A 20118-nucleotide genomic window follows, 5' to 3' on the forward strand; every position below is an offset into this window, starting at 1 on the left:
AGGTATTTATATTCTGTATTTTTACACTTTCTGTTATCTCTTTGCACCTTGATAAAGAGGCTGATGGAGATGTGAATCCGGCACTCCACAGATAAATAGTGTTGCAGTGGTTTATAGTGTGTGCGGGGATGGCACAGCTGTGTGTGTGTGTGGGGGGGGGGGGGGGGGGGCATCCTTGGTGCATTGCAGGTGTGCACATGTTGTGGGCTACGGTGGGTACGGAATTTATATGGCAGAGACATGTTGAAGAGATGGGAAGGTGCATGCTGTATATGTGAGACAGATAACGAAGGAATGGATGGGTGTGTACAGACACACTGTAGACCCGGGGTGTGTGTAGAGTGTGCACAGGTGTACATATATGGTGGACAGTAGGGAGACTGGGTGCCATGCTGTTACAGTGGAACGCTGGCGGGCTGCCAGGATGTGTGGAGGTGCAGGGACACTGATGATGGTGTGTGTGGCGGGCAGACGCAGCTCATTGCCAGCAGTGACGCCGCGGCCATCCTGTGTGTACCCGGGCCCCCGCACGGTCGTGCACTGGGCCGGCCGGTGCTGCTGTGTGACCGTGTTGTCTTGTCGGGTCAGCCATCAGCTGCCGAACTGTGTCTCTTTTCAGGGGCGGCAAGAAGGTGGGGAGCGGGTAGGGAGACAAATACACATACACGGCTGGGTTTAGCTGTTTAACAGCGGCGGCGGAGTACGGTGGCGGGTGGGCGACAGGAATGGGCCGGGGGGGGGGGCAGGCAGCACACGGATACGCACATAGCACTGCACCGCTGATGAGCCCACAACCCAGCACTCTGATACACACACAGCACTGCATCACCGAGTCAACCCAGCACTCTGATACACACACAGCACTGCATCACTGAGTCCCCCCAGCACACTGATACACACACAGCACTGCATCACTGAGTCCCCCCAGCACACTGATACACACACAGCACTGCATCACTGAGTCCCCCCAGCACACTGATACACACACAGCACTGCATCACTGAGTCCCCCCAGCACACTGATACACACACAGCACTGCATCACTGAGTCCCCCCAGCACACTGATACACACACAGCACTGCATCACTGAGTCCCCCCAGCACACTGATACACACACAGCACTGCATCACCGAGTCCCCCCAGCACACTGATACACACACAGCACTGCATCACTGAGTCCCCCCAGCACACTGATACACACACAGCACTGCATCACTGAGTCCCCCCAGCACACTGATACACACACAGCACTGCATCACCGAGTCCCCCCAGCACACTGATACACACACATAACATTGCATCACTGAGTCGCCCAGAAGACCCATATACAGAACTTATGTAGACTGTGGTACAAACACACTGCATACCTCAGAATCTGACCCTCTCCAGGAGGGACAGTGCCCGCTTTGTGCGGGTGACCCAGGAATCCCCAGGCATAACCCCAATGAACTACTCCTCCACCTCCACCATGACAGTGCCGGCTGCGCCATTCCCCCCTCCTGTACACGTTACTGCATGTGGAGCAGTGGCACACAAACATACAGAGCACCAGATGGCAGCTCACCCCCGCTGGCTGTCCAATCAGATCAGGTCTGCGGTGCGGCTATTCAAATCACGTGCACGGTCCTGCACATGAAGCGGCCGGCACACAAACACACAGAGCGGATACGCAAGGTGACAACTCGCCCCTGCTGGCTGCCGCGGTGTCAGATGGATCAGGTGACAGTCTGCGCGGTGCGGCTATTTCAAATCTCAAGGCTTCAATCGGAGCTTGCTGCCGGCTCCTGATTGCAAGCCAATCGAAGAGCTCGCGGTTCGGCAGCCAATCGGGTGCCGGCAGCAAGCTCCGATTGAAGCCTTGAGATTTGAAATAGCCGCACCGCGCAGACTGTCAACTGATCCATCTAACACCGCGGCAGCGAGTTGTCACCTTGCGTATCTGCGCGGCCCGTCCGTGGTCCTGCTCTGATACAGCGGCAGCTGGAAGAGTTGTCCACCGCTCTGCCGGCTGCTGCTATTAAAACAAGCCACTCCGCCCGGGAGATCTGCTTCCTGGCAAATCTGGTCGCCCTGGCGACCAGGGATGGTCGAGCCCTGTGTGTTTTTATATATATCTCTTACCTTATACATTTAGCTACATCTGTCAATCATTCTGTGAGTGTGTCTATATAACGCTGGACTCCGCCCACACACACAGCCACAGAAGGATTGAGATCACTATACCAGTGTTCGCGAAAACCACCCAAAAAAGTGGGTCCCGGGGACCCTTCACTTCTAAAAATTGAGGTCCTACCGGACCTTTTCTGGGTCACAACGGAATAAAGCCTCCTCTCCCCTTCTCCCCAGCATGGCACATGTGGGTATGTAAGTATCAATTGGCCCACTCGCATAAAGATACATATATACTAGAAACTATATAAACCTGAAAACAGGGATAGTGCGCGCCTAAGGCGCGAGCAAAAAAATTAGGGCATTTTTTTTGGGGGGGGGAAGTGGTGTGGTCACATAGTAGTACACATTACAGCGCACACCGTTATGCCCAGTACACATTACAGCGCACACCGTTATGCCCAGTACACATTACAGCGCACACCGTTATGCCCAGTACACATTACAGCGCACACCGTTATGCCCAGTACACATTACAGCGCACACCGTTATGCCCAGTACACATTACAGCGCACACCGTTATGCCCAGTACACATTACAGCGCACACCGTTATGCCCAGTACACATTCCAGCACACACCGTTATGCCCAGTACACATTATAGCACACGCCATTATGCCCAGTACACATTACAGCGCACTCTGTAATGCCCAGTACACATTACAGCGACGACTACTACTACTACTCTATCGGAGACAGTACACAGCCAGCGGCCAGACACAGAGGGCCCCGATTCCTGACCTCATACTACTCCTCCGCTACCGGAGACAGCACACAGCCAGGGGTCCAATACCTCTCTGCACACTACTCCTCCGCCACTCCTTTACCTAAGGACACATATACCGCTCATTTTCACTCCACTCATAAGTACTGAAGATATTTAAAATTGAGTGAGGGGGTAGTAGTAGTAGTACGTTTATTTACTAGGGTTTATTTACATTAATATAGGGTACTCCTATATTAATGGTTACGGGAGAGAAAGAGTTTGGGAACTGCTGATCTAGACCCAAAGGGATCAGGACAAATTGTTCCTAATTCAGTCTAGCTCCATCCAGACCCTGTTACTGAGGAAGGTACCGCAGCAAATGATTACTAACCACAGACGTCAGTGATCCTCGCTGCATCTTCTCAAAGCCCAGAGCCAGGACGCAGTCTGCTAACCCTGGAGAGGATGCAGAGGCACAGGTCAGAGACACGATGCTACCAGATACCTGGGACCGAGGCCTGGGAGATATCTACACACATGGCTCATAGACAGATCACACCCAGGCAACGGTCCCAGAATCTGCTGGTGTTCATTGTAAAAGGATAAGGCAATGCACAGGGGGGCGAAGATGCGCGCGGGGGGGGGGGGCGGCGTGCACATGGGGTAGATGATGCAGGGAGGCCAATGATGCAGGAGGGTCCATGCACGGGGGGTGGTGGTGGCATGCACATTGGTCTGATGATGCCGGGGGGCTATGCATGGGGGGGCATGCTCAGTGGGCTGATGATGCAGGGGGGGCTATATGCGAAAGGGAGCCATGCACAGGAGGGGCTCGTGCACAAGGGGCTGATGATGCGCGCGGGGGGGGCATAATGCAGGGGTAGGTCTGTGACATGACTATAGCAGAATTCTCATGGTTTCCACCCCGGTTCTCACCTCCCTGGATCAGCTGTCTGGCTAAGAAGAGCGCGGTTGAGCCGGTAGAGCAGTTGTTGTTGACGTTGATGATGGGGATTCCGGTGAGTCCCAGGCTGTGATAAATGGCTCGCTGGCCGCACGTTGAGTCCCCTAGAACACACACGAGGAAGGATTACCAGTACGCAGTACAAGATGCCGGGTACAGAACATACATGAGGAAGGCTTACCAGCACGCGGTACAAGATGCCGGGTACAGAACACACATGAGGAAGGCTTACCAGTACGCAGTACAAGATGCCGGGTACAGAACATACATGAGGAAGGCTTACCAGTACGCAGTACAAGATGCCGGGTACAGAACATACATGAGGAAGGCTTACCAGTACGCAGTACAAGATGCCGGGTACAGAACATACATGAGGAAGGCTTACCAGCACCTGGTACAAGATGCCGGGTACAGAACACACATGAGGAAGGCTTACCAGTACGCAGTACAAGATGCCGGGTACAGAACATACATGAGGAAGGCTTACCAGCACCTGGTACAAGATGCCGGGTACAGAACATACATGAGGAAGACTTACCAGCACCTGGTACAAGATGCCGGGTACAGAACACACATAAGGAAGGCTTACCAGCACCTGGTACAAGATGCCGGGTACAGAACACACATGAGGAAGGCTTACCAGCACCTGGTACAAGATGCCGGGTACAGAACACACATGAGGAAGACTTACCAGCACGCAGTACAAGATGTCGGGTACAGAACACACATGAGGAAGGCTTACCAGCACGCGGTACAGGATGCCGGGTACAGAACACACATGAGGAAGGCTTACCAGCACCCGGTACAAGATGCCGGGTACAGAACACACATGAGGAAGACTTACCAGCACCCGGTACAAGATGCCGGGTACAGAACACACATGAGGAAGACTTACCAGCACGCGGTACAAGATGCCGGGTACAGAACACACGAGGAAGACTTACCAGGACGCGGTACAGAACACACATGAGGAATACTTACCAGCACCTGGTATAAGATGCCGGGCACAGAACACACATGAGGAAGGCTTACCAGCACCTGGTATAAGATGCCGGGCACAGAACACACATGAGGAAGGCTTACCAGCACCTGGTACAAGATGCCGGGCACAGAACACACATGAGGAAGGCTTACCAGCATGCGGTACAGAACACACATGAGGAAGGCTTACCAGTACGCGGTACAAGATGTCGGGTACAGAACACACATGAGGAAGGCTTACCAGCACGCAGTACAAGATGCCGGGCACAGAACACACGAGGAAGACTTACCAGCACGCGGAACAAGATGCCGGGCACAGAACACACATGAGGAAGATTTACCAGCACGCGGTACAAGATGTCGGGTACAGAACACACATGAGGAAGGCTTACCAGCATGCGGTACAGAACACACATGAGGAAGGCTTACCAGTACGCGGTACAAGATGTCGGGTACAGAACACACATGAGGAAGGCTTACCAGCACGCAGTACAAGATGCCGGGCACAGAACACACGAGGAAGACTTACCAGCACGCGGAACAAGATGCCGGGCACAGAACACACATGTGGAAGGCTTACCAACACCTGGTATAAGATGCCGAGTACAGAACACACATGAGGAAGGCATACCAGCACGAGATGTCGGGTACAGAACACACATGAGGAAGATTTACCAGCACGCGGTACAAGATGCCAGGCACAGAACACACATGAGGAAGGCTTACCAGCACGCAGTACGAGATGCCGGGTACAGAACACACATGAGGAAGACTTACCAGCACCTGGTATAAGATGCCGGGTACAGAACACACACGAGGAAGACTTACCAGCACGCGGTACAAGATGCCGGGCACAGAACACACATGAGGAAGATTTACCAGCACGCGGTACAAGATGCCGGGCACAGAACACACATGAGGAAGGCTTACCAGCACGCAGTACGAGATGCCGGGTACAGAACACACATGAGGAAGGCTTACCAGCACGCAGTACGAGATGCCGGGTACAGAACACACATGAGGAAGGCTTACCAACACCTGGTACAAGATGCCGGGTACAGAACACACATGAGGAAGATTTACCAGCACGCGGTACAAGATGCCAGGCACAGAACACACATGAGGAAGGCTTACCAGCACGCAGTACGAGATGCCGGGTACAGAACACACATGAGGAAGGCTTACCAGCACCTGGTATAAGATGCCGGGTACAGAACACACACGAGGAAGACTTACCAGCACGCGGTACAAGATGCCGGGCACAGAACACACATGAGGAAGATTTACCAGCACGCGGTACAAGATGCCGGGCACAGAACACACATGTGGAAGGCTTACCAACACCTGGTATAAGATGCCGGGTACAGAACACACATGAGGAAGGCATACCAGCATGAGATGTCGGGTACAGAACACACATGAGGAAGATTTACCAGCACGCGGTACAAGATGCCGGGCACAGAACACACATGAGGAAGGCTTACCAGCACGCGGTACAGAACACACATGAGGAAGACTTACCAGCACGCAGTACGAGATGCCGGGTACAGAACACACATGAGGAAGGCTTACCAACACCTGGTATAAGATGCCGGGTACAGAACACACACGAGGAAGGCTTACCAACACCTGGTATAAGATGCCGGGTACAGAACACACACGAGGAAGGCTTACCGGCACGCGGTACAAGATGCCGGGTACAGAACACACACGAGGAAGACTTACCAGCACGCAGTACAAGATGCCGGGCACAGAACACACACGAGGAAGACTTACCAGCACGCGGTACAAGATGCCGGGTACAGAACACACGAGGAAGACTTACCAGCACGCGGTACAAGATGTCGGGTACAGAACACACACGAGGAAGACTTACCAGCACGCGGTACAAGATGCCGGGTACAGAACACACACGAGGAAGACTTACCAGCACGCGGTACAAGATGCCGGGTACAGAACACACGAGGAAGACTTACCAGCACGCGGTACAAGATGCCGGGTACAGAACACACACGAGGAAGACTTACCAGCACGTGGTACGAGATGCCGGGTACAGAACACACATGAGGAAGACTTACCAGCACGCGGTACAGAACACACATGAGGAAGACTTACCAGCTGCTAATCTGCTACTGGTCAGTAATCTGACATAGGATATCACTGTATGGTATTCCCATTAGTCTATTAGAGCATACAGAATAACATACCATACACGTAGCCTACACACGCCTGTTCCACGGAGGAGTAGGGGATCCCGGCATCAGCCAGAGCCTGCTGACCTGTAGGACACAGAGCAGAGGCATATTTAGACGATGACATGACACGGTACGTGGTCACTGGACAGCGCTGCAGGTACTGTGGCGCCCTGTAGACATTGTGAATAATACATTGTGCTCACGGTGATTATGAGATGGGGTTGGCATGCTAATACCACTTTCACATTGCGGCAATTACCTGGGTTATTTCCCAGCACCAAACCAAATAACCCAGGACGAGCAACCTGGCAATCGCGGTGTTTAATGGGCGACCCAGGTTTAGTGTGAAAGGGTCGGACGACTTTGCGATGTGACAGCGGTATTACTGAGCACATATATCTCACAGACAGTTCCTCTATAACTGCACGGTGGAGACTCTCCCCCCCCCCCCCCCCCCCCCTCTGGGTGTCTGTTCCCTCTACTCCAGAAGGGCCAAGTCCCCACCTCTCCCTGTACTCAGACATTCACATGGAATTACTAAGCGGATGTTGGTCCGCGGTGCCGTAGATGGGCAGATGAAAGAGGGTGTTCCAGGGGAAGCCACTATACTACGGGGTACTTCTATTGGGAGATCAAAATACCAGAATAAAGATTTGCATAAAAAAAAAAAAAAAAGTGAAATCATGACAGTTGTACAAATCCAGAAGCTGAGTAAAAGGGACACAGTGCTGAGCACACTGCCCCGAGCGTGCAGGGTATTAATCACTGGGAGATAGCGGTGCGTGGCTCAGTCCCTGCGCACACACAGCGATGTAGGGGCATTTTCTGAGCGATGTGGCATATCCCTACGTGTGTAAGACATGTGACACATTGCTTGGGCTCAGCTCCACAGCATATGGTACATGTTGGTGGCCTCAGTCATATATGGTGTCCCAACATATGTGTTCCATTCCTCTCCTGGTGCACTGCCTCACTGAGCCGCTATTACTATTATGGCACACTGCCATGATAGGAATACAAGTAATAATGCTTAGTGAGGCAGACTGCCATGATAGGAATACAAGTAATAATGCTTAGTGAGGCAGACTGCCAAGATAGGAATACAAGTAATAATGCTTAGTGAGGCAGACTGCCATGATAGGAATACAAGTAATAATGCTTAGTGAGGCAGACTGCCATGATAGGAATACAAGTAATAATGCTTAGTGAGGCAGACTGCCATGATAGGAATACAAGTAATAATGCTTAGTGAGGCAGACTGCCATGATAGGAATACAAGTAATAATGCTTAGTGAGGCAGACTGCCATGATAGGAATACAAGTAATAATGCTTAGTGAGGCAGACTGCCATGATAGGAATACAAGTAATAATGCTTAGTGAGGCAGTCTGCCATGATAGGAATACAAGTAATAATGCTTAGTGAGGCAGACTGCCTCACTAAGCATTATTACTTGTATTCCTATCATGGCAGACTGCCTCACGGAGCCTCATTACCTTCCATTCCTCTCCTGGCACACTGCCTCACTGGTAGCACCTCTCATTAGGTTTAAAAATATGGTGTGCAGTACAGTCCCCCCCTCTTTCCCAAATATTTGTGTATATATTGTACACTGAAGGTAAGGCTCCTTCGTTCTGGCACTGGCACCCCTCCCATCTACCCTCAGGTGTTTTAATTAGCACAGGTTCCTACATTGCAGACTGCATGTTAATATGGGCTCTATTTGAAGGTAAGACCTAGATAAATTTATATAATGTGTTAGTATTAGAAATGTTGGGGACCATCTAATGAAGTTCACCTGGACGCGGTGGATGGGCCCACATATTTGCGCAAATGTGTGCTAAGAACTTAAATTATACTCCATGTTAATTGTAAGTTATCGAAATTATTTTTACTATCAGTGTTCTTAGCACCTAGAGTGTGCATCAGTATTGTTCTTTTTTCCTGTGAGGTACTAGAAGCCTTAACTTGGTAGCACCTCTCATTATGTTTAAAAATATGGTGTGCAGTCCAGTCCCCCCCTCTTTCACACTGCCTCACTGAGCCTCATTACTATTATGGCACACTGCCTCACTGAGCCTCATTATCTTACATTCCTCTCCTGGCGCACTGCGTCACTGAGCCGCATTATCTTCCATTACTATCATGGCACACTGTACACTGCCTCACTGAGCATTCTTACTTGTACACTGCCTCACTGAGCATTATTACTTGTACACTGCCTCACTGAGCATTATTACTTGTACACTGGCACACTGCCGCACTGAGCATTATTACTTGTACACTGGCACACTGCCGCACTGAGCATTATTACTTGTACACTGGAACACTGCCTCACTGAGTATTATTACTTGTACACTGCCTCACTGAGCATTATTACTTGTACACTGGCACACTGCCGCACTGAGCATTATTACTTGTACACTGGAACACTGCCGCACTGAGCATTATTACTTGTACACTGGCACACTGCCGCACTGAGCATTATTACTGGCACACTGCCGCACTGAGCATTATTACTTGTACACTGCCTCACTGAGCATTATTATTTGTACACTGGCACACTGCTGCACTGAGCATTATTACTTGTACACTGGCACACTGCCTCACTGAGCATTATTACTTGTACACTGCCTCACTGAGCATTATTACTTGTACACTGGCACACTGCCGCACTGAGCATTATTACTTGTACACTGGCAGACTGCCGCACTGAGCATTATTACTTGTACACTGCCTCACTGAGCATTATTATTTGTACACTGGCACACTGCCGCACTGAGCATTATTACTTGTACACTGCCTCACTAAGCATTATTACTTGTACACTGCCTCACTGACCATTATTACTTGTACACCGGCACACTGCTGCACTGAGCATTATTACTTGTACACCAGCACACTAAGCATTATTACTTGTACACTGGCACACTGAGCATTATTACTTGTACACTGCCTCACTGAGCATTATTACTTGTACACTGCCTCACTGAGCATTATTACTTGTACACTGGCACACTGAGCATTATTACTTGTACACTGGCACACTGCCGCACTGAGCATTATTACTTGTACACTGGCACACTGCTGCACTGAGCATTATTACTTGTACACTGCCTCACTGAGCATTATTACTTGCACACTGCCGCACTGAGCATTATTACTTGTACACTGGCACACTGCCACACTGAGCGTTATTACTTGTACACTGGCACACTGCGCATTATTACTTGTACACTGGCACACTGCCACACTGAGCATTATTACTTGTACACTGGCACACTGAGCATTATTACTTGTACACTGGCACACTGCCACACTGAGCATTATTACTTGTACACTGCCTCACTGAGCATTATTACTTGTACACTGCCTCACTGAGCATTATTACTTGTACACTGGCACACTGAGCATTATTACTTGTACACTGGCACACTGCCTCACTGAGCATTATTACTTGTACACTGCCACACTGAGCATTATTACTTGTACACTGCCACACTGAGCATTATTACTTGTACACTGCTGTAGTAGTAGTACGTTTATTTATAAGGCGCCACAAAGTGTCCGCAGCGCCGTACATAGCAAACAAAAAAAAAAACAAATTACAAGGTAACGTACAGGGTGTGTAGAAAGATACAGTATAAATAGGGGTATAGCTGGTAGAACTAAAATCAGCATCAGTTCAGAAGTAGGTGTCAAAATAGTCAAGGAGACCGAAGATGAAGTAGAGGAAGGGAAGAACAGGACAGGAGCACAGGTGAGGTAATGAGGTAGGGTGAGTACGTGAGGAAGGAGGGCCCTGCTCATAAGAGTTAACATACTAAAAATAGGTGGGTGGACGAACGAAATACAATAGGATAAGTAGGAACGGAGGGGAACGGAGGCAGGATAGAAGGATCAAAAGAGGTTAGGAGGAGGGATAGGCTAGTCGAAAAAAGTGGGTTTTGCTGTACTGAGCATTATTACTTGTACACTGCCTCACTGAGCATTATTACTTGTACACTGGCACACTGAGCATTATTACTTGTACACTGCCTCACTGAGCATTATTACTTGTACACTGCCTCACTGAGCATTATTACTTGTACACTGGCACACTGCCGCACTGAGCATTATTACTTGTACACTGGAACACTGCCGCACTGAGCATTATTACTTGTACACTGGCACACTGCCGCACTGAGCATTATTACTGGCACACTGCCGCACTGAGCATTATTACTTGTACACTGCCTCACTGAGCATTATTATTTGTACACTGGCACACTGCTGCACTGAGCATTATTACTTGTACACTGGCACACTGCCTCACTGAGCATTATTACTTGTACACTGCCTCACTGAGCATTATTACTTGTACACTGGCACACTGCCGCACTGAGCATTATTACTTGTACACTGGCAGACTGCCGCACTGAGCATTATTACTTGTACACTGCCTCACTGAGCATTATTATTTGTACACTGGCACACTGCCGCACTGAGCATTATTACTTGTACACTGCCTCACTAAGCATTATTACTTGTACACTGCCTCACTGACCATTATTACTTGTACACCGGCACACTGCTGCACTGAGCATTATTACTTGTACACCAGCACACTAAGCATTATTACTTGTACACTGGCACACTGAGCATTATTACTTGTACACTGCCTCACTGAGCATTATTACTTGTACACTGCCTCACTGAGCATTATTACTTGTACACTGGCACACTGAGCATTATTACTTGTACACTGGCACACTGCCGCACTGAGCATTATTACTTGTACACTGGCACACTGCTGCACTGAGCATTATTACTTGTACACTGCCTCACTGAGCATTATTACTTGCACACTGCCGCACTGAGCATTATTACTTGTACACTGGCACACTGCCACACTGAGCGTTATTACTTGTACACTGGCACACTGCGCATTATTACTTGTACACTGGCACACTGCCACACTGAGCATTATTACTTGTACACTGGCACACTGAGCATTATTACTTGTACACTGGCACACTGCCACACTGAGCATTATTACTTGTACACTGCCTCACTGAGCATTATTACTTGTACACTGCCTCACTGAGCATTATTACTTGTACACTGGCACACTGAGCATTATTACTTGTACACTGGCACACTGCCTCACTGAGCATTATTACTTGTACACTGCCACACTGAGCATTATTACTTGTACACTGCCACACTGAGCATTATTACTTGTACACTGCTGTAGTAGTAGTACGTTTATTTATAAGGCGCCACAAAGTGTCCGCAGCGCCGTACATAGCAAACAAAAAAAAAAACAAATTACAAGGTAACGTACAGGGTGTGTAGAAAGATACAGTATAAATAGGGGTATAGCTGGTAGAACTAAAATCAGCATCAGTTCAGAAGTAGGTGTCAAAATAGTCAAGGAGACCGAAGATGAAGTAGAGGAAGGGAAGAACAGGACAGGAGCACAGGTGAGGTAATGAGGTAGGGTGAGTACGTGAGGAAGGAGGGCCCTGCTCATAAGAGTTAACATACTAAAAATAGGTGGGTGGACGAACGAAATACAATAGGATAAGTAGGAACGGAGGGGAACGGAGGCAGGATAGAAGGATCAAAAGAGGTTAGGAGGAGGGATAGGCTAGTCGAAAAAAGTGGGTTTTGCTGTACTGAGCATTATTACTTGTACACTGCCTCACTGAGCATTATTACTTGTACACTGGCACACTGAGCATTATTACTTGTACACTGCCTCACTGAGCATTATTACTTGTACACTGCCTCACTGAGCATTATTACTTGTACACTGCCTCACTGAGCATTATTACTTGTACACTGGCACACTGCCGCACTGAGCATTATTACTTGTACACTGCCACACTGAGCATTATTACTTATACACTGGCACACTGCTGCACCGAGCATTATTACTTGTACACTGCCTCACTGAGCATTATTACTTGTACACTGCCTCACTGCTGCACTGAGCATTATTACTTGTACACTGCCTCACTGAGCATTATTACTTGTACACTGCCACACTGAGCATTATTACTTGTACACTGGCACACTGCTGCACTGAGCATTATTACTTGTACACTGCCGCACTGAGCATTATTACTTGTACACTGCCTCACTGAGCATTATTACTTGTACACCGGCACACTGCCGCACTGAGCATGATTACTTGTACACTGGCACACTGCCACACTGAGCATTATTACTTGTACACTGCCTCACTGAGCATTATTACTTGTACACTGGAACACTGCCTCACTGAGCATTATTACTTGTACACTGGAACACTGCCGCACTGAGCATTATTACTTGTACACTGCCACACTGAGCATTATTACTTGTACACTGCCACACTGAGCATTTTTACTTGTACACTGCCACACTGAGCATTATTACTTGTACACTGCCACACTGCGCATTATTACTTGTACACTGCCACACTGAGCATTATTACTTGTACACTGCCACACTGAGCATTATTACTTGTACACTGCCACACTGAGCATTATTACTTGTACACTGCCACACTGAGCATTATTACTTGTACACTGCCACACTGAGCATTATTACTTGTACACTGCCTCACTGAGCATTATTACTTGTACACTGGCACACTGCCGCACTGAGCATTATTACCTGTACACTGCCTCACTGAGCATTATTACCTGTACACTGCCTCACAGAGCATTATTACCTGTACACTGCCTCACAGAGCATTATTACTTGTACACTGGCACACTGCCACACTGAGCATTATTACTTGTACACTGCCGCACTGAGCATTATTACTTGTACACTGCCTCACTGAGCATTTTTACTTGTACACTGCCGCGCTGAGCATTATTACTTGTACACTGGCACACTGCCGCACTGAGCATTATTACTTGTACACTGCCGCACTGAGCATTATTACTTGTACACTACCTCACTGATCATTATTACTTGTACACTGCCTCACTGAGCATTATTCCTTGTACACTGCCGCACTGAGCATTATTACTTGTACACTGCCTCACTGAGCATTATTACTTGTACACTGCCGCACTGAGCATTATTACCTGTACACTGGCACACTGCCTCACTGAGCATTTTTACTTATACACTGGCACACTGAGCATTATTACTTGTTTACTGCCTCACTGAGCATTATTACTTGTACACTACCTCACTGAGCATTATTACCTGTACACTGGCACACTGCCTCGCTGAGCATTATTACTTATACACTGGCACACTGAGCATTATTACTTGTTTACTGCCTCACTGAGCATTATTACTTGTACACTACCTCACTGAGCATTATTACCTGTGCACTGGCACACTGCCTCGCTGAGCATTATTACTTGTACAGTGGCACACTGAGCATTATTACTTGTTTACTGCCTCACTGAGCATTATTACTTGTACACTACCTCGCTGAGCATTATTACCTGTACACTGGCACACTGCCTCGCTGAGCATTATTACTTGTACAGTGGCACACTGAGCATTATTACTTGTACAGTGGCACACTGAGCATTATTACTTGTACAGTGGCACACTGAGCATTATTACTTGTACACTGGCACACTGAGCATTATTACTTGTACACTGCCTCACTGAGCATTATTACTTGTACACTGCCTCACTGAGCATTATTACTTGTACACAGCCTCACTGAGCATTATTACTTGTACAGTGGCACACTGAGCATTATTACTTGTACAGTGGCACACTGAGCATTATTACTTGTACAGTGGCACACTGAGCATTATTACTTGTACAGTGGCACACTGAGCATTATTACTTGTACAGTGGCACACTGAGCATTATTACTTGTACACTGCCTCACTGAGCATTATTACTTGTACACTGCCTCACTGAGCATTATTACTTGTACACTGGCACACTGCCACACTGAGCATTATTACTTGTACAGTGGCACACTGAGCATTATTACTTGTACACTGGCACACTGAGCATTATTACTTGTACACTGGCACACTGAGCATTATTACTTGTACACTGGCACACTGAGCATTATTACTTGTACACTGGCACACTGAGCATTATTACTTGTACACTGGCACACTGAGCATTATTACTTGTACACTGGCACACTGAGCATTATTACTTGTACACTGCCTCACTGAGCATTATTACTTGTACACTGGCACACTGAGCATTATTACTTGTACACTGGCACACTGCCTCACTGAGCATTATTACTTGTACACTGGCACACTGCCTCACTGAGCATTATTACTTGTACAGTGGCACACTGAGCATTATTACTTGTACACTGCCACACTGAGCATTATTACTTGTACACTGGCACACTGCCTCACTGAGCATTATTACTTGTACACTGCCTCACTGAGCATTATTACTTGTACCATGCCTCACTGAGCATTATTACTTGTACACTGCCTCACTGAGCATTATTACTTGTACACCGGCACACTGCCGCACTGAGCATTATTACTTGCACACTGCCGCACTGAGCATTATTACTTGTACACTGCCTTACTGAGCATTATTACTTGTACACTGGAACACTGCCGCACTGAGCATTATTACCTGTACACTGCCGCACTGAGCCTTATTACTTGTACACTGCCGCACTGAGCATTATTACTTGTACACTGCTGCACTGAGCATTATTACTTGTACACTGCCGCACTGAGTATTATTACTTGTACACTGGAACACTGCCTCACTGAGCATTATTACTTGTACACTGCCGCACTGAGCATTATTACTTGTACACTGCCGCACTGAGCATTATTACTTGTTCACTGCCGCACTGAGCATTATTACTTGTACACTGCCTCACTGAGCATTATTACTTGTACACTGCCTCACTGAGCATTATTACCTGTACACTGCCTCACTGAGTATTATTACTTGTACACTGCCTCACTGAGCATTATTACTTGTACACTGGAACACTGCCGCACTGAGCATTATTACCTGTACACTGCCGCACTGAGCATTATTACTTGTACACTGCCGCACTGAGCATTATTACTTGTACACTGCTGCACTGAGCATTATTACTTGTACACTGCCGCACTGAGTATTATTACTTGTACACTGGAACACTGTCTCACTGAGCATTATTACTTGTACACTGCCGCACTGAGTATTATTACTTGTACACTGCCGCACTGAGTATTATTACTTGTACACTGGAACACTGCCTCACTGAGCATTATTACTTGTACACTGCCGCACTGAGCATTATTACTTGTACACTGCCGCACTGAGCATTATTACTTGTTCACTGCCGCACTGAGCATTATTACTTGTTCACTGCCGCACTGAGCATTATTACTTGTTCACTGCCGCACTGAGCATTATTACTTGTTCACTGCCTCACTGAGCATTATTACCTGTACACTGCCTCACTGAGTATTATTACTTGTACACTGCCGCCATGAGCATTATTACTTGTACACTGCCTCACTGAGCACTATTAGTTGCACACTGCCGCACTGAGCATTATTACCTGTACACTGCCTCACTGAGCATTATTACTTGTACACTGCCACACTGCCACACTGAGCATTATTACTTGTACACTGGCACACTGCCGCACTGAGCATTATTACTTGTACACTGCCGCACTGAGCATTATTACCTGTACACTGCCGCACTGAGCATTATTACCTGTACACTGCCTCACTGAGCATTATTACTTGTACACTGCCGCACTGAGCATTATTACTTGTACACTGCCGCACTGAGCATTATTACTTGTACACTGCCGCACTGAGCATTATTACCTGTACACTGCCGCACTGAGCATTATTACTTGTACACTGGCACACTGCCTCACTGAGCATTATTACTTGTACACTGCCGCACTGAGCATTATGACTTGTACACTGCCTCACTGAGCATTATTACTTGTACACTGGCACACTGCCGCACTGAGCATTATTACTTGTACACTGCCACACTGAGCATTATTACTTATACACTGGCACACTGCTGCACCGAGCATTATTACTTGTACACTGCCTCACTGAGCATTATTACTTGTACACTGCCTCACTGCTGCACTGAGCATTATTACTTGTACACTGCCTCACTGAGCATTATTACTTGTACACTGCCACACTGAGCATTATTACTTGTACACTGGCACACTGCTGCACTGAGCATTATTACTTGTACACTGCCGCACTGAGCATTATTACTTGTACACTGCCTCACTGAGCATTATTACTTGTACACCGGCACACTGCCGCACTGAGCATGATTACTTGTACACTGGCACACTGCCACACTGAGCATTATTACTTGTACACTGCCTCACTGAGCATTATTACTTGTACACTGGAACACTGCCTCACTGAGCATTATTACTTGTACACTGGAACACTGCCGCACTGAGCATTATTACTTGTACACTGCCACACTGAGCATTATTACTTGTACACTGCCACACTGAGCATTTTTACTTGTACACTGCCACACTGAGCATTATTACTTGTACACTGCCACACTGAGCATTATTACTTGTACACTGCCACACTGAGCATTATTACTTGTACACTGCCACACTGAGCATTATTACTTGTACACTGCCTCACTGAGCATTATTACTTGTACACTGGCACACTGCCGCACTGAGCATTATTACCTGTACACTGCCTCACTGAGCATTATTACCTGTACACTGCCTCACAGAGCATTATTACCTGTACACTGCCTCACAGAGCATTATTACTTGTACACTGGCACACTGCCACACTGAGCATTATTACTTGTACACTGCCGCACTGAGCATTATTACTTGTACACTGCCTCACTGAGCATTTTTACTTGTACACTGCCGCGCTGAGCATTATTACTTGTACACTGGCACACTGCCGCACTGAGCATTATTACTTGTACACTGCCGCACTGAGCATTATTACTTGTACACTACCTCACTGATCATTATTACTTGTACACTGCCTCACTGAGCATTATTCCTTGTACACTGCCGCACTGAGCATTATTACTTGTACACTGCCTCACTGAGCATTATTACTTGTACACTGCCGCACTGAGCATTATTACCTGTACACTGGCACACTGCCTCACTGAGCATTTTTACTTATACACTGGCACACTGAGCATTATTACTTGTTTACTGCCTCACTGAGCATTATTACTTGTACACTACCTCACTGAGCATTATTACCTGTACACTGGCACACTGCCTCGCTGAGCATTATTACTTATACACTGGCACACTGAGCATTATTACTTGTTTACTGCCTCACTGAGCATTATTACTTGTACACTACCTCACTGAGCATTATTACCTGTACACTGGCACACTGCCTCGCTGAGCATTATTACTTGTACAGTGGCACACTGAGCATTATTACTTGTTTACTGCCTCACTGAGCATTATTACTTGTACACTACCTCGCTGAGCATTATTACCTGTACACTGGCACACTGCCTCGCTGAGCATTATTACTTGTACAGTGGCACACTGAGCATTATTACTTGTACAGTGGCACACTGAGCATTATTACTTGTACAGTGGCACACTGAGCATTATTACTTGTACACTGGCACACTGAGCATTATTACTTGTACACTGCCTCACTGAGCATTATTACTTGTACACTGCCTCACTGAGCATTATTACTTGTACACAGCCTCACTGAGCATTATTACTTATACACTGGCACACTGAGCATTATTACTTGTACAGTGGCACACTGAGCATTATTACTTGTACAGTGGCACACTGAGCATTATTACTTGTACAGTGGCACACTGAGCATTATTACTTGTACAGTGGCACACTGAGCATTATTACTTGTACACTGCCTCACTGAGCATTATTACTTGTACACTGCCTCACTGAGCATTATTACTTGTACACTGGCACACTGCCACACTGAGCATTATTACTTGTACAGTGGCACACTGAGCATTATTACTTGTACACTGGCACACTGAGCATTATTACTTGTACACTGGCACACTGAGCATTATTACTTGTACACTGGCACACTGAGCATTATTACTTGTACACTGGCACACTGAGCATTATTACTTGTACACTGGCACACTGAGCATTATTACTTGTACACTGCCTCACTGAGCATTATTACTTGTACACTGGCACACTGAGCATTATTACTTGTACACTGGCACACTGCCTCACTGAGCATTATTACTTGTACACTGGCACACTGCCTCACTGAGCATTATTACTTGTACAGTGGCACACTGAGCATTATTACTTGTACACTGCCACACTGAGCATTATTACTTGTACACTGGCACACTGCCTCACTGAGCATTATTACTTGTACACTGCCTCACTGAGCATTATTACTTGTACCATGCCTCACTGAGCATTATTACTTGTACACTGCCTCACTGAGCATTATTACTTGTACACCGGCACACTGCCGCACTGAGCATTATTACTTGCACACTGCCGCACTGAGCATTATTACTTGTACACTGCCTTACTGAGCATTATTACTTGTACACTGGAACACTGCCGCACTGAGCATTATTACCTGTACACTGCCGCACTGAGCCTTATTACTTGTACACTGCCGCACTGAGCATTATTACTTGTACACTGCTGCACTGAGCATTATTACTTGTACACTGCCGCACTGAGTATTATTACTTGTACACTGGAACACTGCCTCACTGAGCATTATTACTTGTACACTGCCGCACTGAGCATTATTACTTGTACACTGCCGCACTGAGCATTATTACTTGTTCACTGCCGCACTGAGCATTATTACTTGTACACTGCCTCACTGAGCATTATTACTTGTACACTGCCTCACTGAGCATTATTACCTGTACACTGCCTCACTGAGTATTATTACTTGTACACTGCCTCACTGAGCATTATTACTTGTACACTGGAACACTGCCGCACTGAGCATTATTACCTGTACACTGCCGCACTGAGCATTATTACTTGTACACTGCCGCACTGAGCATTATTACTTGTACACTGCTGCACTGAGCATTATTACTTGTACACTGCCGCACTGAGTATTATTACTTGTACACTGGAACACTGTCTCACTGAGCATTATTACTTGTACACTGCCGCACTGAGTATTAT

The 20118-nt window shown here is 47.3% G+C and overlaps 1 protein-coding gene across 1 annotated transcript in view; it reads right to left on the reverse strand.

Annotated features, from left to right (window-relative positions):
- Nucleotides 1-20118, reverse strand: part of SCP2 (sterol carrier protein 2) — a 96942-nt gene that overhangs the window by 68674 nt on the left and 8150 nt on the right. Inside the window, exons 3-5 of the mRNA XM_083157921.1 lie at nucleotides 7027-7098; nucleotides 3811-3942; nucleotides 3266-3330 (exon numbers count right to left, since the gene is read on the reverse strand). Of these exons, the coding sequence (XP_083014047.1) occupies nucleotides 3266-3330; nucleotides 3811-3942; nucleotides 7027-7098 (269 nt within the window). The remainder of the gene's footprint in view (nucleotides 1-3265; nucleotides 3331-3810; nucleotides 3943-7026; nucleotides 7099-20118) is intronic.

Source organism: Crinia signifera, chromosome 8 (genome assembly GCF_055691185.1).
Source record: "Crinia signifera chromosome 8, ASM5569118v1, whole genome shotgun sequence".
NCBI classification, from domain to species: domain Eukaryota; kingdom Metazoa; phylum Chordata; class Amphibia; order Anura; family Myobatrachidae; genus Crinia; species Crinia signifera.